Source organism: Aedes aegypti, chromosome 3, assembly GCF_002204515.2.
Source record: "Aedes aegypti strain LVP_AGWG chromosome 3, AaegL5.0 Primary Assembly, whole genome shotgun sequence".
NCBI lineage: Eukaryota > Metazoa > Arthropoda > Insecta > Diptera > Culicidae > Aedes > Aedes aegypti.
This window is the reverse complement of record NC_035109.1, coordinates 378,591,837-378,616,255: the sequence shown is the minus strand read 5'-3', so window position 1 is coordinate 378,616,255 and position 24,419 is coordinate 378,591,837. Positions and strand designations below refer to the sequence as shown.

General features: G+C 37.5%; 1 protein-coding gene across 1 annotated transcript in view; it reads left to right on the top strand.

Annotated features, from left to right (window-relative positions):
• Positions 1–1,463: 1,463 nt before the first annotated feature.
• Positions 1,464–24,419, top strand: part of LOC5567476 (tetraspanin-2A) — a 213,543-nt gene continuing 190,587 nt past the window's right edge. The window contains exon 1 of the mRNA XM_001657431.2: positions 1,464–1,954. Within this exon, the coding sequence (XP_001657481.2) occupies positions 1,856–1,954 (99 nt within the window). The 5' untranslated portion in view covers positions 1,464–1,855. The remainder of the gene's footprint in view (positions 1,955–24,419) is intronic.

The following is a 24,419-nucleotide window of genomic DNA, read 5'->3' as shown; positions in this document are numbered from 1 at the left end:
AAGGACACGAGTTTGGATCCCGACTTATATTTTTTTACGTTGCCCGTAACAGAAAGTCATAAAAATTAATCAACTTTCAGCTTATGTGACTATTTTTGAACTATAGATCGGAAGCAGTTTTATAAACAATGAGATTTTCATGCCATTCGTGGTGAATGATGGATTTCGTGCCATTCCTGGTATCCATGTCATGTAAAGAATCGTGAACTTATTCAGCCAAGGTTCTTTCAATGCAAGTAACTTAGTGCGCTATGGCAGAACAAATTCATGGTTTTCTTCGATCATCAGTTGTTGTCTCTTTCGAATCTTTGAACGCGTGTGGACCTTGATAATAGATATATTAGTAGTAGAACGCTAGTGGCGCTGTTATCACAAAACTGATTTAATTATTTTTACCTTCAGTTATGGGTTTTCGCTGTTTTTTAAATGCCAATGGTTTGTTTTGATTTTTAAAATTGATTTGACACTTTGAGACCCGGTACTCAGGCTGTCAGCGCGTGGCAAACTAGATGTTGGTAACACGAACAGAAGCGACATTATCATTCTTAGTTTAATGCTTCTACTACCTTGATTTAACATAAATTCTATTAAAATATGTAATCTACCATGAGAGAGACAGATATAATACGTTTAGGATGCATTGTACCAATTTATTGTTCAAATAGGTACCCAACATTACATTGTAGACAAGTTTCATGGAAAATTCCAAATCCTAGTAGTGTATAAACATTCGAAACATGCATTTCCACATGCATGGCGATGATATGAACCATTTGTCTTCATTTTTTTCTTGTATTGCTGGAAATCATGAAACACATTCAGCCATACCGAACTAAAAACCATTTTCTTACATTTTTGTTCAGCCAGAGTGAACTAAGTGCACTATTATTTGAGATCAATTCTTATTACATGGAAAATATATGATAATTTTCTTCAATATTCTATCTTGACTTACTTATTGGAACCTGTTGGTCATTTGTGAGCGGTAAAATTTTGAAAAGAGTCATTCGCGATCTAATCGCAGGTGAGTGAAGTTTAAAGTTAAATATCTCAAAATAAAGATTTTGGTACTTAGTGCGGTTTAGCAGAACCCCGACCATATAGGAAAACAACTCCTGTAAATTTCGAGCGTTCCGCTTGTAAATAGGGGTTCCAGAAAAGTATTTTTTCTAATTTAATTTTTGGTGCAAGTCCCTCTAGAAGTGAATATTTCCACTATTCTTGTATGCAACTTAGATTTATTCCGGTTCAAAAGCAAAAATATTCCGTTATACTTTCGCTTATCTATTCCCATCACCCAGTATAACCCTCCTTATCAGTCGCTGCATTCCCACTACGAGCGAACATTCCCACATACCGCTAGGCACACAATCTTGTGCAACTCGGACACCTCAACCAACATCGATTGTGACCACTTGGTGAGGTTTCCCTCTTATCGGAAACTCGCAGCAAGGTGTGACTCGCTCCGTACAGCGTGCGTTGAAAGAGGTACCTGTTATCAGCAATTCAAACAATCGCCCCGTTTAACGGAACCTTGATACTTATCTATCGTTGCGCTCAGGTTAAGCGATACTTCTCCACAGGTGAATACGATCAGTTCCCAATATTCCGTCGAACCAATCTGCCGTCTCGTCGATAGTTTCGCGTCCTCGCGGATTCTTTTCCTCATATAGGCTAAGTTAGTGCAGAAAAAGGTGATTGTGTGTGCGTGTGATTGTTACGAAATTATCCGGTTGGAAATTTGTGACCTCATTTGCATCGGGAAGATCTTTTAAGGTGATCGAATCGAAGTGTAGTGGGTGTCATTATAGCATCGAGTGAAGAATTTGGGAGTGACGCACTTGTATAGTGAACGATGGCTCGTGGTGAAGGGAAAGGTGAAAATGTGGCCAAATTGGCCAATCGGATCGCTGGCATCAAGTACACGCTGTTTTGTTTCAACATCGTATCCTGGGTAAGTACTTCCGGTGAATAACTATTCGAGTCGTGAACAGCGAATCATCAATAGGGATGGGAGATTAAATTACTAAGAATTTTATAGCAAGCGACGTGACTCACTGCGCTTGATTCAACCTAAATCGGTTTTCACAATCGCCAAAGATAACGATCGTTTCGTAGTATTGGTGTGACGGTTGCGATGTCTTATCTCTCTGCGCTACAACCGCGATATGATAGCGAATTGTTGATGATCCACGGCGTGGCTGGTTTCACTAGTTAATGAAGTCATTTTAGCCCTTGTTCCCTAAATGGAGTTTAAGATCTCCTACCTAAATCATCCAAACTCGTAACAACTGTCCACTATTGGTGGAATCACTTAGAAGCACTATTTTTTTGCTTTAGGTAACTCCAAAGCACGAGACAACAATGTGCACCAAAAGATTTTCTTTATTTTCAGGTTGTAAACTCCGATTCTAATTAGCCGCACGTTTACCAAACCACTAGAACCGTTTCCAAATCAAATCGTCCAAATTGCCCATAAATCACAATTTATTTCCCCTTTCATCGACAGGGTCTAACAGAAAAAAAACTTTTTTCCCCACTCGAACCCGGCAAATCGGAAAAATCTGCCAATTAATTTATTCATTTACAGTCAACGGCCAAAACCCAAAAGTTGTTGCTCCGGCTCCAGGAACCACTTGCCGGAGAGCTAATCCCGATTTCCTCGCTGCAGGAAATCGGTCGACAAACACCAACTCTAACGAGAAAGATTAATGGAAATAAATTGTCATCTGCCTTTGTCAGGCAGACCCGGACCCCCCAACCTCCGGATCTGTGATTTCTGGTAGGTGGAATTGCGATTTTTCTTCTATGAATTCGATTTTTGTTTTCGTCCCTCCATCCTCGAATTCATTCCCAACATCAGGGGCAAGAGCAAAGGCAGCAGCAGTCGTGTTGAACTTTTTAATGAAATGATTTTGTTTCCGTCGATCCCTGGCAAGCAGCTTCTCGAGGCAGCATCGGTTGCGAAGAAAGTGTATCATTTATAGTTGGCAAACAAGGGAAATCATTAACATCAACATCGGTTTTGGAAAGTAGAAGAGTGTCACTTCGGGCCAAGCAGGATGGATCTATTTTTCTTTCCCGGGAGGAAAGTTCTTGCAAATGGGGGGATTTTTTTGAGGGGGAGGTTGGGGGGGGGATGTCACGGAAAGCACCGAACCGTGTGAGTGAAGAGGGTACTCTTCAAGGAGACAAAGCGGAAAGTAGTAACTTACATACAGACGCGTTGGTTGCAGAGGTGTGACAAGGTTAAGTTGTGGTTCATGTTATAGAAAGGTATGATAGTAATTGTTTCAAAAGCAATCGATTCTGACATGATCTGACAAAAACTCAATAGATTTTTTTTTGGATTTCTAGAATTCCTGGATGAATTTCCGTTGTAATTTCTGGAATATAACTTATTGCATAGAAAAATCTTTGTGAAGACTCGTCGAAACATCTCTTTAGGGGCGTCAAAAAATCTCTACGGAGACATATGCGGAAGCTTCTACCAAGATTCTTGTACAGTAGGGTGCGGCTTATTTTTCAAAAGTTCTCAAAACCAAAATTTCGTGTGTTCTACTGAATGCAAATCACATTAAAAGAGAAACCTCAAAATCTGAGCCAAAAATATTAACATTTAGAGGTGGCGCAAGCGTCTTGAAGGTGAATTTTCAAGTTATAATAAATGACTTCCAGTGAAGTAAACATAACTTTTTTTTTTCAACCGATTTTGAAACTTTCAGCATCAATACCTTCAAAATTAAATTTATGAAAACTTTGTAGAACATCAAATTTGTCTAAAATCAAAACAAGTTTTAGTTAAAAGTAATTTATTCTAAATTTTTCCACATTTTACTAAAAATTTCAACTTTGTTTAACCATAACTTCATGATTACTTAACCGATTCCAAATCTTTTTACATGCTTCTGAAGCTATTTCAATTGTTTTCAAACCTTTCATACATCACATTTCACTAAAAAAATGCCTTGATCATGTTATTCAGCAAAAATTGCCCAAAAACATGATTTTTCAACGAAAAATGACAGTTTTTTCAAATTTTTACCAGTTAAATATTATCTCTAAAGCTGAAACTGGTATTTCTCATTTGTTAAACCTTTGAGAAGGACTTTGCAACATTTATTAAACAATTTTGAAATAAAAATATGATTGCATATGTTAAAAAATATATGCAATATATAACTCGTAATTAAAGCAAGATGCTTTATAAAATAAAGTTTCATAGAAAAAATGTAGTTTCCGGCGAATAAACTAAAATAATCCAAATAAATTTGATATTTTCATTAAATAATCATGTTTTTGGGTAGTTTTGTTGAATAACTTAGTCAAAACCATTTTTTAGAAAAATGCGTTGTATGAAAGGTTTGAAAACAACTAAATTTGCTTCAAAAAACTGTAAAAAGATTCGGAATCGATTGAGTATTTAAGAAGTTATGAGCAAACAACGTTGAAATTTTTAGTAAAATAAGGAAAAATTTGGATAAAAGTATTTTAAACTTAAACTAGTTTTGATTTTAGACAAATTTGATATTCTACGAAGTTGTCATAAATTTAATTTTGAAGATAATGGTGCTAAAAGTTTTAAAATCGGTTGAAAAATAACAAAGTTATGTATACTTTACTGAAAGTCATTTTTTATAACTTGAAAATTCAAGACGCTTGCGCCACCTCTAAATATTAATATTTTTGGCTCAGATTTTGAGGTTTCTCTTTTAATGTGATTTGCATTCAGTAGAGCACACGAATTTTTGGTTTTAAGAACTTTTGAAAAATAAGCCGCACCCTATTGTACAGGCATCTAGGAAGAGTATCATAAATAAATCTGATGAGATTTTTTTTGCAGATTTTAATGTATACCTTCGTTGAGTTTTTTTTAATCTCTGTGAAAACTCTTGTAAATATGCCTGTGGAAAATTTTAAGAAGTTTTCTATGGAAACTTCTGTGAAGAAACCTGTGAAGACTTTTGTCGAAAACCTTTAAGGATACTTTTGTTGCGATCGTTATGGAGACTTCTATGAAGACCTCAGTAAAGGCTTCCATGGAGACTTATGAGGAGACTACTTTGAAGATTTCTGTGATGACTTTTGTGGATATATTTGTGAAGATCTTTGTTAAGACTTTTATACAAAATTCTGTAAAGACTTCTCTGCAGACCTTTTTGAAGACTGCTGTGGTGACTCGTGTTGAGATGTGTATGAAAAAACCAATTGAGTCCTCTCAAAAATCCCTGTAGAGATCTATGCGGAATCCTTTGTAGAGTGCTGCATGGAAAACTTTTTAGAAACATCAGTAGTGACAGCCGTGGTACTTTGAAGATCCTCGTGAAGATTACTGTAGGGACCCGTGTAGAAACCTCGTAGTACCTTACTTCAGTATAGAACTCTTTGGGAACCCCTGCTTTGCTGGCTTCGTAGCCGTGCGGTTAGTGTCACCAAGATATTTAGCCGCATCGTGCTAAGGAGTGTGGGTTCGATTCCCGCCTCAGGTCGAAAACTTTTCGAGAGGAATGTTTTCCGACTGTGCCACTGGGCGTTGCATGCTAGTCCGTTGTCTAGTGTGGTGCTTCCTTCAAAGGGCAAATAGCTCACTGGAAGAATTAACGTGTAGTGTCTTTCAAGTGAGGACGTAATGCCAAGAAGAATAAGAAGAATATAAGAAGAAGAAGAAGATTTCAAATAAGTATAGATCCGTTATGCTGCATTGCGTTTGAGACTGTATATGAATGAATAAATAAAACCAAACAAACTGATAATTGGAACAGTTTATTGCAAAACCCTGAAAGGATTTCGAAAGCAAGCTGGAAAAGCTCTCTTTCAAAAACACAAAAAGCTTCCTTCCAGAAGCTGTAAAAGTATCCTTCCAGAAGCTCCAGAAGCTGGGAAAGCTTCTTTCCAGAAGCTGAGATAGCTTCTTTCCAGAAGCTGAGATAGCTTCTTTCCAGAAGTTGGAAAAGATTTATTCCAGAAGCTGGAAAAACTTCCATCCAGAACCCAGGAATGCTTCCATCTAGAAGCTGGAAAACCTTCCTTCGAGAAGCTGGAAAAGCTTTTTTTTCAGAAGCTGGAAAAGCTTTTTTTTCAGAAGCTGGAAAAGCTTCCTTATAAAAGCTGTTAAAGCATCCTTTTATAAGAAGAAGCTTTTTTTTTTCCAAAACTGGAAGAACTTTTTTTCCAGAAGCTGGAAAAGCTTCGTTTCAGAAGCTGGAAAAGCTCCCTTCCTGAACCCAGAAATGCTTCCATCCAGATGTCGGAAAAGCTTTCTTCCAATAAATGGAAAAACTTCCTCTCAGAAGCTGGAAAAACATTCTTCCAGAAGCTCGAAACGCTGCCTTCCAGAAGCTGAAAAGGTGTAGATGAAATATTTTTTCTTTCAGAAGCTGTAAATACTTCCTTCTAGAATCTGGATAAGCTTCCTTCCAGAAGCTAGAAAATTTCCTTCCAGACGCTGGAAAAGCTTCCATTCAGAAGCTGGAAAAGCTTTCTTCCAGATGCTGGAAATGCTTCCTTATATAAGAAGGAGCTTCTTCTTTCCAGAAACTGGAAGAGCTTTTTTTCCAAAAGCTTAAAAAGCTTCCTTTCAGAAGCTGGAAAAGCTCCCTTCTAGAAGCTTGGAACGTTTCCTCGCAGAAGCTGCAAAAGCTTTCTTCAAGACACTGGAAAAGCTTCATTTTCGAAGCTGGAAAAGCTTCCTTCCAGTAGTTGAAATAGCTTTCTTTCGGATGCTGTAAAAGCATGCTTCTAGAAGCTGGGAAAGCTTCCTTCTACAAGAAGGAGCTTCTTCTTTCCAGAAGCTTCCTTTCAGAAGCTTGAAAAGCTTCCTTTCAGAAGCTTGAAAAGCTTCCTTTCAGAAGCTTGAAAAGCTTCCTTTCAGAAGCTTGAAAAGCTTCCTTTCAGAAGCTTGAAAAGCTTCCTTTCAGAAGCTTGAAAAGCTCCCTTCAAGAAGCTGGAATAGTTTTCTTTCAGAAACTGGAAAAGCTTCCTTTCAGAAACTCGAAATTGAAAATCAAAGTTGAAATAGCTTACTTCCAGAAGCTAAAGCTGAAAAAGCTTTCTTCCAGATACTGGAAAAGCTTCCTTATATAAGAAGAAGCTTCTTCTTTCCAAAAACAGGAAGAGCTTTTTTCAGTAACTTAAAGAACTTCCTTTCAGAAGCTCGAAAAGCTCCCTTCCAGAAGCTGGAAAAGCTTCCTTCCAAAAGCTTGAAACGATTCCTCTTAAAAGCTGGAAAAGCTTCCTTCCGCAAGCTGGAAAAGCTTCCTTCCGCAAGCTAGAATAGTTTTCTATCATAAGCTGGATATGCTTCCTACCAGAAGCTGGATTAGCTTTCATCTAGAAGCTGTAAAAGTTTTCTTCCATAAGCTGGAAAAACTTCATTTCAGAAGCTCAAAAATATTCCTTTCAGAGGCTAGAAAAGCTTCCTTCTAGAAACTGGAAAAGCTTTCTTCCAGAATAAATGGATTTCTTCAAAGCAAAGTGTTGAGAACGTTACTGAAAGGCTTTAAAAAAAATGAAAAGACGTTTTTCAAGCTTCTTAGTGGATGAAGAACATTTTAGGAATAAGCTTTCCTTGCTTCTAGGGGAGTTTCTGGGGAGCAGTTCTCCGAGCTTACGAGGAGAACTTTACTAAGCTTCTGTAAAGAAATTTTCCAAGTTGCTGGGAGAAGCTATCCAAGCTTCTGTGGAGAAGATTTTGAAGCTTCTGAGGAGAATCTTTCAAAACCGATTAGGAAAATCTTTCCAAGCTCAAAAAATAATCATGTTACGGAGGAGAAGCTTCTAAGCCTCTGTAAAGTTTTCCTAGTTTTGGAGGAGAAGATTCCCGAGCTTCTGTGGAGAAGCTAACAAGACATTTAAAAAAAAAGGTTTCTAATATTTTGGGGACAAGATTTTCAAGCTTTCTATGAGAATATTTTCTAGTTTTTGAGGAAAGCTATAAAGCTTGAAAAATCTCTTCACAGCAGCTTGGAAAAAATCTCCTCAGAAGCTTGAGAAATTCACCATGGAAACTCGAAAAACGTCTACCCAGAAATCTTCTTCCCAGAAGCTTTGAAATTTCTCTCCTAAAATATGTGAAAACTTATTCTCAGAAGCTTGGAAAGCTTTTTCTTAAAAGCTTGAATAACTTTTTCTCAGAAGCCTTAAAAGTCTCTTCTTAAAAGCTTAAAAAGCTTCTTCTTATGAACTTAGAAAACTCTTTAAAGCTTTCAAGTAGAAGCATTTAAAGCTTCTGGAAGGAAGTTTTGAAAAAGTTTTGAGAATAACTAATCAAATTTCTAAGGAATTGCTTTAGAGCTTTGTGAACTTCAGAAGGAAAAAAGCTTCTAAAAAGAAACATTTCAAGCATCTAAGAAGTAACTTCACAAGCTTCTAAGAAGAAGCTTTCCAAGCTTCTAAGAAGAAGCTTTCCAAGCTTCTAAGAAGAAGCTTTCCAAGCTTCTAAGTAGAAGCTTTCCAAGCTTCTAAGTAGAAGCTTTCCAAGCTTCTAAGTAGAAGCTTTTCAAGTTCTTAAGAAAGAGCTAGTTCCTAAGTTCCTAAGTATAAGCTTTTAAGCTTCTAAGAAGAGACTTTTTGGGCTTCTGAGAAAAAGTTATTCAAGCTTTTTTTAAAAAGCTTTCCAAACTTCTGAGAGTAAGTTTTCACATGTTTCAAGGGAGAAATTTCAAAGCTTCTGGGAAGAAGATTTCTGGGTAGACGTTTTCCGAGGTTCCATGGAGATTTTTTCCAAGCTGCTGTGAAGATGCTTTTCAAGCTTCAGAGGAGAAGTTTTCCAAGTTTCTGAGAAGAAGCTTACTAGGTTTCTTAAAAGAAGCTTTCCGACCTTTTTAAAACAAGATTTTAAGCAACGAGGCGAGTAGCTAATCTAGCTCTTGCAGAAAAAGCACTTCGATTTTATGCGGAGAAATTTTCATGGCTTTTGAGGAGAAGTATTTCAAGCTTCTGGAAGGAAGCTTTGAAAGCTCTTGAGAAGAACTAACCTTATTTCTGAGGGAAAGCTGTCAAGCTTTCGGTACTTCTGAGGAGGAATTTCACAAGCAAATGAAAATATGGTTCTAAAGCTCCTTTTAAAATGCTTCTAATGAGAAGGCATTTTGAAAACCTTTGTAGAGTTCTCTATAGAAACAACTGCCATTGTTAGCTCTTCAAAGATTATTTTGAAGTCGTGTATAAAATCTTGTAGTGTCTTCTATGTGAGTAGAACTCCTGAGAAAGTCTTGACTTTATTAACTTTATTTTAGATTCCCAAAAGTAGAGAAGTGTCAGTGACATTATCCGAATTTCTGAGAAGCTTTTCCAAATTGCCGAGAAAACATTCGGTGTTTCTAAGGAGAAGCTTTCGGAGCTTCTGAGGCGAAACTTAGCTTTCGAGAAGAAGCTTCAAAGCTCCTGAGAAGAATCATTTAAAAAGCTTCTGGAGGGGTTTTTATCAAAACTGCTGTGGAAAGCTCTGTGAACCCCTGTGGAGGCCATTTGAAAACCTTTGTCTAAAATATGTAGTGGCAGCCATGTTTAGCTCTATGAAAATTATTTTGACGACCTGTAATACTCCTGTGAAACTCCAGACTTGATAAGCTTTATTTTAGATTCCCAAACAAAAAGGGGTGTCAGTGACATTATGCAAATTTATGAGAAGGTTTTCCAAATTTCAGAGGAAAATATTTTGGAGCTTTTGAGGAGAAATTTTTCAAATTTTTGAGAAGAAGCTTTAAAAACTCCTTAGAAGAAGCTTTCAAGGAGAAGCTTTCTTAACATTTGAGGAAAGCTCTGTGAAAACTCTGTGGAGGCTTCCTGAAAACCTCCAAATAGTTCACTGTAGAAATATCTGCAATGAAAGCCATAGTTAGCCCTATGAAGAGGTTTCAAAGAGGTAAGCTCTATTAAAAGAAGTTAGCTCTATCAAGACCTGCAGAGACTCTTGTTAAGAATCTTGTAAAGGTTTCAATGTGGGTAAAACTTCTGAGAAATTCCTGACCTGATGATCTTTCTTTTAGATCTCAAACGTAGAGGGCTCTAACCAAATTTCTGAGAAGCTTTCCCATATTTCTGAGAAGAAGCTCTCGTACATTCAAAAAGTTCAAAAAGAAGCTTTCAAAATTTCTGAGGAGTAACTATTCAAGTTCTTGAGAAGAAGTATTAAAAGCTCTTGTGGGAAATCTTTCTAAAACTTTTGAAGATCAGCTTTCAAAACTTCTGAGGAAAGCTCCGCGAAATTCCTGAGGAAACCTTTTTCAAATCTCTGTAGAGTTCTCCGGTTAGCTGAATGAAAATTTTGAAGACCTGTACAGACTCTTATTGAAAATCTTGTAATGACTTCCATGTGGTAGATCTCCTGAGAAACTCCTAACTTGATGATCTTTATTATAGATCCCCAACTGTAGAGGAATGTCATTGACATTTTGGTCTGATTTGGGTTAAATAAACTGGAAAATTCTTCAGTAAATTTGTCCTCACAGAGAGTATAATAAATACATTTATCATACAAATTATATTGGAGAACTTATAATTTTTTACCTGCACAAAAATGTTTTACTCAGAGTTAGAGCCGCTTTAGGAAATTAAAATAAGCCTTCCAAGTCTACTCTTATACCAAAACCTCGTAATCTCTCCCTTTTTTCATGAGTCTTTCTGTGGTACAGTCTCCATGATTTCCTAAAAGAGCTTTATTGTGGTTTCAAAGACATCCAAAATAATTTTCAGAGATTCCCAAATGGGTTCAAAGGATTTCTTAAAAGGTTTTCAGGGTTGAGAGGGTTCAGTCTTAGATCGTTCCAAAAAACTGTCAAAGATTTATTGAAGAGTTGTTCGAGGTTCCCTTAAAACTAACGCTGTCTGTAAAATTGGGAGATGCTTCGTTGAAACGTTTGGAAACGTGCTCTGGAAGCTTTGGAGAGGCTTCTCCAGAAGTTTTGACGGGACTTCTACAGATGTATGACAGAGCTTCTCCAGAAGTTTTGAAAGAGCTTCTCTGAAAACGTTCTACCCGCTTCTCTGGAAACTTTGAAGGAGGTTTTACGAAAGTTTTTTAGTAGCTTCTCTGAAAGCTTTGGAGCAACTTCTAAGATGCTTTGGTGTTATATTAGAGATGCTTTGGAAAAGCTTTTCCAGCAGCTTTGAAGAAGCTTCTCTGGAAGCTATGGGGATGCTTTAAAAGAGCTTCTCCATGAAGCTTAAAAGGAACTTCTCTGGAAGTTTTCTAGGAGCTTCTGCGAAAGGTTTCAAGGAGCTTCTTTAGATGTTTTGGAGAAGCTCCTCCGGAAGATTTGGAGGAGCTTTTTCAGATGCTTTAGAGGAGTTTCTTTGCAAGCTTTGGTGGAACTTCTCCAGATGGATTAGAAGAACTACTCCAGAAGATTAAGAGGAGCTTCCCAGAAGCTTTTGAAGAGTTTATACAGGTAATTTGAAAGAGTTTATCCAGAAGATGTGAGGGAGCTTCTCTGGAAGCTTCTGCAAAAGCTTGAAGTGTTTCTTCAGAAGCTTTGAGGGAGCTTCTCCAGAAGCTTTGGAGGATCTTTCCAGGAGTTTCTGTAGAAATTTTGAAGGAGGTTCTTTGGAAGCTTTTCATTACCTTCTCTGGACGCATTGAAGGTGTTTCCCAGAAGCATTGGTGGAACTTCTCAGATACTTTGGAAGAGGTTTACCAGAAGCTTTGGAGAAGCATCTCTGGAAACTCTTCAAGAGTTATTTCAGAAGCTTTGGAGAAGCTTATCTGGAAGCTATGGAGGATGTTTTAGGAGAGCTACTGAAGAAGCTCTCTAGGAACTTCTGCGGAAATTTTGAACTCTATTTCCGGAGCTCCTCTGAAAGATTTGTAGGAGCTTCTCTAGAAGCTATGTAGGTTGCTTTGAAAGATCTTTTCCAGAAGCTTTGGAGGAGCTTGTTTGGATGTTTTTAAGGAGCTTCTCCGAATGAAGCTTCTCCGGAAGCTTTGAAGGAGATTCTCCAGCTTTTTCGGTTGCTTTGGAGGAGCGTTTCTGGAAGCTTTGGAAGAGCTTCTCTAGAAGCTTCGGTGAAGCTTCTCCAGATGCTTTGGAAGAACTAGTCCGGAAGCTTTGGTGGAACTTCTACAGCTTTTTTGGAAAAGCTTCTCCGGAAGTTTTGGTGGACCTTCTTTGGAAGTTTTGAAGTTGCTTCTTCAGAAAATTTGGAGTAGCCTCTCCGTAAGCTTTTCGGAGGCTTTGTATGAGCTTCTCCAGAAGTTTGTGGGTGTTTCTTCGGAAGCTTCGAAGGAGATGTTCAGATGTAACCTCCTAGAAATCGTCTTCCGGGATTCGTTAAAATAATTATTTTAATCTCATCACTCGCAACGCCTCTGTTGTCAAAACTTTTCCGAAGCAAAAAAAAGCTCCTCAACTAAAAAGAAGCGAATGCGCATCGGCGCAAGGAGCACACTTCCAGTTTCCGTTCGCACATCCTTCAACTGATTTTATTATCTCAAACTGTTTCACTTTTTCACGGCACTTTATGAGCAGCGTTGGCAGCAAGTTCACATCCGCTGCGCCGCAGTTCCAGCCAGAGGAGTAACACTCTTGCTGAATGGAAAACTGAAGAGAGAAAAAAAAAACTACTACAAAAAGTCACAAAACTGAAGCACACAGCACAGGGCGAGGAAAGTTTGAAGATTTTTATTACATCTATAGTTTCCGTGTTTCAACATTTTATGCTGCTCAAGTGCACGACAGAGTAAATGGGTCGGTCGGTGGGGGAAAAGGATACCGGCCACAAGTTCACACACTTGAAACAAAGGAAAGCAATCCAGTGGGAGTCTATTTCCACCGGAAGCTGCGACGAATAAGAAACTGAACTACAACAGGAGATGGAAACCCGCGTAGAGAGGGCTATTTATGAGGGGTGTGAAAATTTATCATCTGTACGTGATGTTCTTCTGTGCGAGGGGTTGGATGGAAGCTCAATGGTGCCATTTAATTTAATAAATTCGAATGGCTTTGCTCATCCTTTGCTCCGGAATGGCATTTTGCTGTGCATTTCTGAAGAAGGGGGGGGGGGGAATAACGACCTGCGTTTGGAGATGAACTTGATTCGGGATTGCATCCTCAACTTCTTCAGTCTTGGAAGTTCTCCTCGAAGAAAGCTTGTTATCTCCGTTGGATTTCAAAGCCAAAACCGAAAAACTCAATACAAAGTCAACCCGCAAAAGACTCTTTGATCATCCCGGGGCAAGTTTGTACCTTCATTCCGATGGAAGTTGGATTGAAAGTTGCATCGACCGAATCGTGCCATGGTTGCGCGGGAGATTCGGCCCTTTGCTCTGTAAGAGTGCAATTTGCCAACTTTTCCGTACATCCACTTGACGTGCTCGCACAGGAAAACGAATCTCGCTCGAGTGGAAAATTTTTACTGGCAGAAGGGTTATTCTGCGGAACGATTGCTTGTTTTGTCGTGCAGTCTTCGAGTTTACCCAATCGAATGCAACAGCCGGCGGATTGCAGGTGGAGATGGGAACAATCAGATGGGGAGTGGTTTGCAGTAATGATGCTGTTTTCTTGAATTTCCTCAGCAAAACAATGGAATGAGGATCTTGAAACCGCGAAGGGGGAAATGGGAAATTCAAGGGTGCTTCTTCAACGTTAACGTATGTTAACGATGTTGGTGCAAAAAGAAATATTACGCAAAATGAATATTATGACGAGGGCATTTGTATTTTTGTCAACTTTTATCGAAAAATAAATTTCAACACAGAGCAAGCCTCTATCTTAGCGACAGAAGCTGATAAAGCTCCCTTACAGAAGCTGGAAAAGACGAATTCCATGTAAAATCGGTCAGTCCGAACTCGATCATTTTTGATTTACAGTAAATTTTGAACATGTTTTTGGTATGGTAGAATAAATGATTTCCATAGAAAAATCGATCATTTTGACACGAAAATAATTTTTGAAAATGGCCTATAAATTTTTGCATGCAATTTATTTGAAAAATTCTAACACCGAAACTGTTGATTTCAGAATAAAATGTTCTATGAAGAAGCTGTAGAGAACCGTTTGGGCAACAAGAAAAATATATACATTGAAAAAATATTTTATGTTTTTCCATGGAGAATTCAAAAATAAAACTTAAATTTTAAATTACACAAAAAGCCATTTTTATTATTTTTTAAATTTTCAATATAGAATCTTGATAGTAAACAGATGTTTGGGACAACATTTCATGATAGAGAAATTTTGATTAAAACAGTTTTCTAGGAACAACTTTTGGCCGATTATCAAAATTTAGATTTTTTTTGTCAAAATAAATACGTTCTGATGATACAATAAGATTCTTGAAATGATTCTTAACCATAATGATTTTATGGATAAATTCTCTACAAGAAGCCATTTTTGAATTGTATCAAGTTTTCTACAATTATTATTTAAATACTAAAATAGGCCATTATCATTAGTTATTCGCGATTCTCCATCAATAACAATACGTTTTCAAGAGTAAAGACCATAATTTTGTCCACTTATTAATTTTTCTTGATGGAGAACTGCGAATAACTAACTAATAAAAATGGCCTATTTTATTATTTAATTTATATTTTTTGCATTAAGGTGATTATAGAACAAAACCACACCTCAAATTTTCAAGGGCACAAGAGTTAAGAACCAACAGCGCTCCGCGTTGAAATTTTATTCCATTAATCACCACCAGCAAGCAAGCAATTTGATATGTTTATAACGCGAACTATTGTCAGATTCTCCAGTCTTGTGCACTTGAAAATTCAAAGTTTGGCTTTGTTTTATAATCACCGTAAACTCAAGAAACCTCGAAAATGGCTACTCCTAAAGAAGTGATCTAGGAAATAATTATGGCTCAGAATCATTTCAAGATTCTAATTATATCTTCAAAACGTAATTATTTTAACAAAAAATTAAAATTTTGAAAATCTACCAAAAGTTGTATTTATTTTGAATTTCTCCATCTTGAAACTCTGTCCCAAATATTTGTTTACTATCAAGATGCTATGGTGTGAATAAGTAAAACATTAAAAAAATGGGTGTTTGTGTAATTCAAATTTAAAGTTTTATTTTCGAATGTTTAATGAAGAAACATAAAATCTTTTTTCAGTAAGGTACCGTGGGGGAAGTGTAGCAGTGGGGTAAGTGGATCATTCGTCCGTAATAAGAATAAATACTTTAATATTCCGAATGTTTTCACACCTTTGATTCATTTTAGGTTATATTCTCACGTACACACTGATACTACTGCAAAACTGATACTACACGTGCACTAACACAAGCAAACTTGCTGACTGCAAAAATCAATTCATTTTTAAGTTGTTTTCTGTCGATAAAAAAATCCATTGTATCTCTGCCTAAAATCCAATATTATTAGTTTTTTCAACACATGGTGAACATTTTAGTTCTAATTGTATGAATGACAATGAAAAATAAATATTTTTTGTAAATAAATACAGATATATTGATCATGGTACACTTACCCGCACTTTTTAATGGGATGGGGTAAGTGGATCAACTATTGTTATCAAATATTGGCAGACTACTTACGCGGATTTGAATAAGCTTTAGTGTTATCAAGTGTTGTTTTCCTTTTACATTTTTCATTCCTAGCTTGATTTTGCCAAATTGACCTAAGAGAATTTCAATTAATCCACCTGAAAGTGTTGTACAGTCTTTCTAGAACAAAAAATTGAAAAATGAAAAATCCAAACAAAATTTTTCTTGGTTTTTCTAAGCTGAAATGCAAAAGAGCAAAATATACAAATTCTCCACCTAAATGCATATTATCGTACGTTTTTTGACCATATCGATTGTTCTAGACAGATGATATAAATATTTACAAAAATATAATAAAAAGATTTCAGTATGTTAAACAAAAGAAAATGTAATTAATATTTTTAAACTACGAGTGTCTTTCGAAAACATCATTAAGAATAATTCTCAATTCTTTTGTATAACTCTGGTGTATAAAATGAATGAATTTTCTCCAAAATATTCTAGTTACAGTATTTGTTTTGTTCGAATGAGTGTAAACTAATGTACAAATATTTTTCATAATATTTTGATAAAATATAGATTTTTTTAACTTTAAAGCTATCAAAATATATAACATAGCACATATAACAAGAATTTCAGTAATATCATTCTTACTTTACATGATTACATCACATTTGTTTTGAGAATAGAGTTTTTTTTTATATGTGATCCACTTACCCCACCATGGTAGGGCAAGTGGATCATTTGGCGCAAATTTTCAAGTCCTTCATGCTCAATAGATAACAATCATAAAAATCAAAATAATTGATGATTTGAAGTATAATAGTCCCTCATTTGTCATGCACAGAAAAAAGTTTGAATTACATTATTAATGTTAGCTGTACATAACAATGAAGTTGACTATTGATTTTTCTGTATCCACTTACCCCACGGTACCTTATATTTATTTTCTTGTAGTTCAAATACAATACAATACAATACATTTTCTTCAAAGAATATTTTTCTCTTAAATTATCAGTTCCGGAGTGAGAATTTTTCAAATAAGTGGCATACAAAACTTTATAGGCCATTCTCAAAAGTTATTCTTGAGTTAAAATGACGATTTTTCTAATGAAAACACTTATTCTATCATACCAAAAACATGTGCAAAACTTAATCCAAATCGGAAATTATCGAGCACGATTTTTTTCGACTCATTCTGGATGGAATTCATCCTCTTAGAAAAATCTTCCTTCCAGGAGCTGTAAAAGCTTCCTTCCAGAAGCATGAAAAGCTTCTTTCCGACAGTTGGAAAAGCTTTCTTCAAGAAGCAGGAAAAACTTCCTCCCAGAAACTGGAAAAGCTGCCATCCAGAAGCTCGAAAAGCTTTTTCCGACAGCTGGAAGAGCTTTCTTCAAGAAGCTGGAAGAGCTTTCTTCAGGAAGCAGTAAAAGCTTCCTTCCTGAAGTTGAAAAAGCTTCCTTCCAGAAAGTGTAAAAGCTTCCTTGCAGAAACATATGAAACTTCCTTTAAGAAGCTGGTAAAGCTTCCAGTCGAAAGCTGGAATAGCTTCCTTAAAGTCGCTGGAAAATCTTTGTTCCAGAAGATTGAAATGCTTTTTTCCAGAAGCTGGAAAATCTTTCTTCCAGCTGTAAAAGCTTCCTTCAGAAGTTGAAAAAGCTGCCTTCCAGAAGTTGGAAAAGATTTCTTTCAGAAGAAGGAAAAGCTTCCTTCCAGAAGCTGTAAAAATTTCCTCCAGAAGCTGGTAAAGCTTCCTTCCAGAAGCTGGAAAGCTTCCTGCCAGAAGCTGGAAAGCTTCCTGCCAGAAGCTGGAAAGCTTCCTGCCAGAAGCTGAAAAGCTTCCTGCCAGAAGCTGGGGAAGCTCCCTTCTAAAGAGCCCTGCTTAAGAATTGCTTGGAATTCTTGAAAATAAAAGAATATTTCACAAATTTTGGAAGAATTTCTTATACCCAAATTTTTATTTTAGATCTAAATATCATTTTTAGTTATCTAAAATCGTTATAAACACGTTTTCGACATTATTTTTTCCGCAAATCTATGAGTTTTGGTTTTTAATATTTTTAATTTTTATTTTTGAACATCCCTATTTATTTTCCATTTTTTCTTGAAGACTCTTTTAGTTACTGATTTTTTGGCAATAATAAAAATCCAAGTTCTTACAAAACTTTTAAAAATATTAAATTTATTTTTTTCTGACGTTTTTTTTTTTATTTTTCGTGTAATTAACGGAAAAACAGGTTGAAATTATTTTAATACCTCCAAGCTTTTCTTCTGTAATAAGTTTATCGTAGAAAAATATAAAAGTTACGATTCTTTATATAACACATTCAATGAACCCCAGGCATTTGTAGGTTATATAAGAATACAATTTTTCAAACAATTAAAAAAATACAAAAAAAAAATTAAATGTCAAAAAAATCTTATACGCGTTAGAGTGTCCCATTTTTCCTCGACCATCGTTGATTTTATCTCCCCATGGTTTGATCGATTTCTCATATTATTCTATGACCTCCTGCAAATTTTCGAGTCAATCCATCAAAATTTCGAGCTTTGCAACGCATTTTTGGATATCAAGCATGATGTTTAATTTAATGAGACTAATGCAGAGAACGATTGGGACAGATCGAATCATGGATTGCCTGAATTATAACTGATCTATCTATTTCGCTGGAGATCAACCTATTCCGGTATCGGACACCGATTTTATTTGTTGATTGATCGGCTTATGACTTTTTCAATCTTATACAGTTCAGTGCGCAACTCTACCAATTAATGAATGATAGATTCAACTGACTAATAACGATGAATGCAGATTTAGTTGATAATTTAATTTATTTGAATATGATAATATATTTTCACATTTGAAGCATTAACTTTACATAAATACGAATGAATTGTTATGCAAGTCGATTTGTTCTTCGCAATAAACATTACAATTATAACGATCAACTAGCATGCAACTTCTTGCGTCCAAGTAGGAGAACCAATCATGATTTGAAACACCTGTACAGAATGCGTCCAAGTGTCTACCCAATCTTACTTTTTAGCTGGATCATGACGTTAACTTCTTCCTTCAATCAGGACGGTGTAAATTCAACCAGATCATTAATTAGCATTACACTCCTCTCTTCTCTAATACTGGGCTCCTCCTGACTTAAGGCTTAACTTTCCAAATTTAATTTCGGTTGCATATGCTGAAAAAAAAATACAATAAGTAAAACAGATAAAGATAAAATCATTTCATGTATATAAATAGCCATTCGACGAATAATGCAACCACGCTACTTGAAATGCACCATGCCGAGAAATGTTGATGTCAGATTTGGTTGATGTTTATTTTATTTTCAAATTTCACCGCATACTATAACGGTTTTTTATTGCATGCTAAGTAGCTCGCATGCGACATCTCGCCCAAAATATCAATCAATTCAGATTTAAAGAAGTTCCTTGCGATGCTCGAGAATTTGATGGATTGACTTGAAAATTTGCAGGAAGTCATAGAATAATATGAGGAATTCATCAATCTACGGGGAGAATAAATCCACGATGGTCGGGGAAAAATGGGACACCCTAATATGCGTGTTATGAGTCAAGGTTTAAGCCAAAAATAAAATCGTTTCGATTTCCGAGCTACGAAAAAATACACAAAATTCCAAAGTGTATAGTTGTATGTATGGTTGGATATTAGAGCGTTAATATCTGCAGAAAATTTGACATTGATCAAATAATAAAAAAAAATTCAAAAACTGTTCAAGTACTACTAATATGGAACCATGATTTATTTCCTAAACGATTACGTAGGGAAAAATTCATTTTAGAAGCACTGCAGAAGTTCTTGGGTGAAGTCTCTGCACATTTTTGAAAGCTGACGCTTTATAATTTCTGAATGTGAAGACGACCGGTGGATATGTAGTTTGGTCTCTCTTGGATTGGCTTTTCGGTCAGCCAAAAATATCAGAAGCGGATTTACAGTGAGAGGCAAAATAAAGTGCCCACCTTACCAGTTTTCGAATTTCTCTCATTGATTTGGTTCAAATTAAAGTTAACACACCTAAATCTTTTGTGATATTTTATTTTTGATGTTCTTTTAAAGTTGCACTTACGAAATTTTGATAAAAAAAAGAATTTTACTTAAAGAAAAAGAAAATCAATTTGTATTGAAAAAAAAGTAGTGACAAAAATAAGTGCCCACTTCCTTCTTGGCCCCAGAAAAGATGATTTAAGAAAAATAAAAAGCAATTTAATAGTTAATGTGTCCTCCTTTGGCCTTAAGGACTTGCTGGAGGCTCTTCGGCATGCTTTTCACCAGGTTTTGTAGGTGTTGTGGATCTAGTTCTTCCCAGGCGCGCTCCAAGGCTTCAAAATAATTATTTTTGTTGGTAACACCAGTTTTTTCAACCCTAGCATCGAGAATCGCCCACAAATTCTCGATGGGGTTGAGGTCTGGGCTTTGTGGAGGCCATTCCAGCGGTTTAATCCGACAAGACCGGAAGAAAGACTTGGTCTTCTTTCCAGTATGCTTCGGGTCGTTGTTCTAGAGAAATATGAATTTCTCTTCAAGGCCCGTCTGGATCAGCGAAACCTCCAGATTTTCCAGCAAGATGTTAATGTAGGAATCTGCCGTCATTATTCCGTCGATTTTCACGACGCTTCCTACTCCACTCCATGAAAAACACCCCCAGACCATCACATTTCATCACATCACACTTCCATGCGTCACCGTTCCTTGGATGTGGCGCTCCTGAAGCTCGAGCTGTCTAACCGAGAGCGGCGGGCTCGTGTGTGATGCAGAGCACCACATCCAAGGAACGGTGAAGCATGGAGGAGGAAATGTGATGGTCTGGGGGTGTTTTTCATGGAGTGGAGTAGAAAACCTCGTGAAAATCGACGGAATAATGATGGCAGATTCCTACATTAACATCTTGCTGGAAAATCTGGAGGTTTCGCTGATCCAGACGGGCCTTGAAGAGAAATTCATATTTCTCTAGAACAACGACCCGAAGCATACTGGAAAGAAGACCAAGTCTTTTTTCCGGTCTTGTCGGATTAAACCGCTGGAATGGCCTCCACAAAGCCCAGACCTCAACCCCATCGAGAATTTGTGGGCGATTCTCGATGCTAGGGTTGAAAAAACTGGTGTTACCAACAAAAATAATTATTTTGAAGCCTTGGAGCGCGCCTGGGAAGAACTAGATCCACAACACCTACAAAACCTGGTGAAAAGCATGCCGAAGAGCCTCCAGCAAGTCCTTAAGGCCAAAGGAGGACACATTAACTATTAAATTGCTTTTTATTTTTCTTAAATCATCTTTTCTGGAGCCAAGAAGGAAGTGGGCACTTATTTTTGTCACTACTTTTTTTTCAATACAAATTGATTTTCTTTTTCTTTAAGTAAAATTCTTTTTTTAATCAAAATTTCGTAAGTGCAACTTTAAAAGAACATCAAAAATAAAATATCACAAAAGATTTAGGTGTGTTAACTTTAATTTGAACCAAATCAATGAGAGAAATTCGAAAACTGGTAAGGTGGGCACTTTATTTTGCCTCTCACTGTACTTCATAACTTCCGACGTTTCGACCCTTGGTTCGGGCTTTCTTCAGAGGATTATAGCGATAAAGTATCCCTTGACCCTCCCAAAAAAAGGCCCAACCCAAGGGTCAAAGTGTCGGATGATGAAGAGTAAGTCCGCTGAAAAAAAATACTGGCCGCAAAACCAATTCAAGTGGGATCAAAGTTTATAATTTCTCGGAGAAATTTTTGATTAAATCTTTACAGAATTCATGGTGAGAAATCAGCAGAACCAATTCGAAAGATATAGATAATGATTAAATGTAAACAAAAGTATTTTTCAATGAATATTTTATTAATACTTATTTTCTAACAAGATAGATTAGAAGTTTTCGAAAAAATTGATGGATAAGTTAGAATAATCCTTAAAATTAATTTTTAGCATAAGCTGAAATTATTCTTGAAGCAATGCTTAGAAAACTTTCTGGTCGTTTTAAGGAATCTGTGACAAACGTCACTACTTTTTTGTGATAAATTCATATAATTGATTAAGAAATTTCTGCAAAATATCCTAGAGGAAATTTTGAGGCAAATCCTGCTGTAATCTCCGTATACAATTCTAAAGGATTCTACAAAATAATTCATCACGAATCTCTGATAAAATTCATGGAATAATACCTGCTTTTTTAAATTTGAAGGAATTTCTGAAAGTATTCACGATGTAATCTCCGAAAAACAGGACTAGATGATATTTGGAGAGTAGAGATAGTTAAAGTTTCTGATAAAATATATAAATTCTTATATCAAACGGTGTGATAATTAGATATTACAAAAGTGTGGAGTCATTTCATTCATTTATTTAGTTAACATCTACACAGATAACACTGAATTTCACGCCACAATACTCGGTTCGTGGCCGCATCTCTCCATCCTCGGTTCTGCCCCACGCTCGCCAAATCGATACGCACTTGATCCGCCCACCTAGCTCGCTGCGCTCCACGCCTTCTTGTACCAACCGGATCCGAAGCGAACACCACCTTTGCAGGGTTGCTGTCCGGCATTCTTGCAACATGCCCTGCCCATCGTATCCTTCCAGCTGTGGCCACCTTCTGGATACTGGGTTCGCCGTAGAGTTGGGCGAGCTCGTGGTTCATCCTTCGCCGCCACACACCGTTCTCCTGCACACCGCCGAAGATCGTCCTAAGCACCCGACGTTCGAAGATTCCAAGTGCTTGCAGGTCCTCCTCGAGCATCGTCCACGTTTCATGCCCGTAGAGGACTACCGGCCTTATGAGCGTTTTGTACATGGTACATTTGGTGCGGGCGTGAATCTTTTTTGACCGCAGCTTCTTCTGGAGGCCATAGTAGGCCCGACTTCCACTGATGATGCGCCTCCGTATTTCACGGCTAACGTTATTGTCAGCCGTCAGCAAGGATCCAAGGTAGACGAACTCGTCGACCACCTCGAACGTATCCCCGTCTATCGTAACACTGCTACCTAGGCGAGCCCTGTCGCGCTCGGCCCCTCCAGCTAGCATGTACTTTGTCTTGGCCGCATTCACCACCAGTCCAACTTTTGCTGCCTCGCGTTTCAGGCGGGTGTACAGGTCTGCCACCTTTTCAAATGTTCGGCCGACGATGTCCATATCATCCGCGAAGCAAACAAATTGACTGGATCTCGTAAAAATCGTACCCCGGCTGTTAAACCCGGCTCTCCGCATAACACCTTCTAGCGCAATATTGAACAACAGGCACGAAAGTCCATCACCTTGTCGTAGTCCCCGGTGGGATCCAAACGAACTGGAGTGTTCGCCTGAAACCTTCACACAATTTTGCACACCTTCCATCGTCGCTCTTATCAGTCTCGTGAGCTTCCCGGGAAAGCTGTTCTCGTCCATAATTTTCCATAGCTCTACGCGGTCAATACTGTCGTATGCCGCCTTGAAATCGATGAAAAGGTGATGCGTTGGGACCTGGTATTCACGACATTTTTGGAGGATTTGCCGTACAGTAAAGATCTGGTCCGTTGTCGATCGGCCGTCAACGAAGCCGGCTTGATAACTTCCCACGAACTCGTTTACTACGGGTGACAAACGACGGAAGATGATCTGGGATAGTACTTTGTAGGCCGCATTTAGAATGGTGATCGCTCGAAAGTTCTCACAGTCTAACTTGTCGCCTTTCTTGTAGATGGGGCAGATTACCCCTTCCTTCCACTCCTCCGGTAGCTGTTCTGTTTCCCAGATTGTGCCTATCAGCCGGTGCAGACAAATGGCCAGCCTTTTCCGGACCCATCTTTATGAGTTCAGCTCCGATACCATCCTTACCAGCAGCTTTATTGTTCTTGAGCTGGTGAATGGCATCCTTAACCTCCCTCAAAGTGGGGGCTGGTTGGTTTCCATCTTCCGCATATCGCATCAAATAGGTACAGTGTTCGAATAGGTTTATATACAAGTATTCTCTACAAAGGTATTTTTACACAAATAATCATAGACGGCCTGCTCTATACGCTTCGTTGAAACTTAAGCTGAGAGTATGCTGACTGAAATGCTTGATCTCGTTGTCAATGTCATGACAACTTCTGCACTATGGCATCTTCAAAAATAAGACCAGCGATTCCGAACTTTTTGATCGAAAAGCTTCAATTAGATTCAGAATCGCTGGACTGTTTTTACAAAGCTATAGTACAAGTCATTCCAATACAGTACCGCTCCAATTCCATACCCGGTCCTCATTTCCAATCCATATCCGCGTGTACCGTCAATGGCCAAAAATCCAATTTTTCCCACAATACACACGCACAGTTTCCTTCTTTGCCATCGGCAAGACCACCATCGAAGTCGGCCTTCCGAAATGGCAATTCGTCATTTATCATATCATTTCATTTATCATTCACTCATGTGGAGATATTGCGGATCGCTTATTGCCTTTCGGTTAGATTTCCTTTTTTTATGACGTCGAATACGGAGACCATCCTCTTCCTGATGATGATGATGATGATGGGAATGGCTCGACCCCGATTTCTCATTGGAATCCATCCAACCGACTATTTTATCCATCTCACTAAAGCGAAAGAGTAAGTTGTCGATGAGTTGCCTCGATATTCCTGCTGAGAGTAGGAACATAAAAAAATCAAAATTCGTCAATCAATCAAACTCTGCACTCCGAGCAGTCAGCCGGAAACCATTTTTGTGGTTTTCAAGGGAAAGCGTCCTCATCATGTATCGAGGTGGAATCCATGAACGAGGATCGCAAAAACTAGGCACGACATTTTCCCCATACACTGAAATCTCCATTTTCGTAATACGTCCGGAGTAAGTGAAAAAAAAGTGGATGGAATCAAGTTCAACGTAGTTGTATCAAGTTTTGAGTTCAACTACTATCTACTTTACGAAATTATTTGATTCAAATAAAAAAAAAATCAAAGCATGGGTGTTTTCATTTGATTTGAAACAATTCAA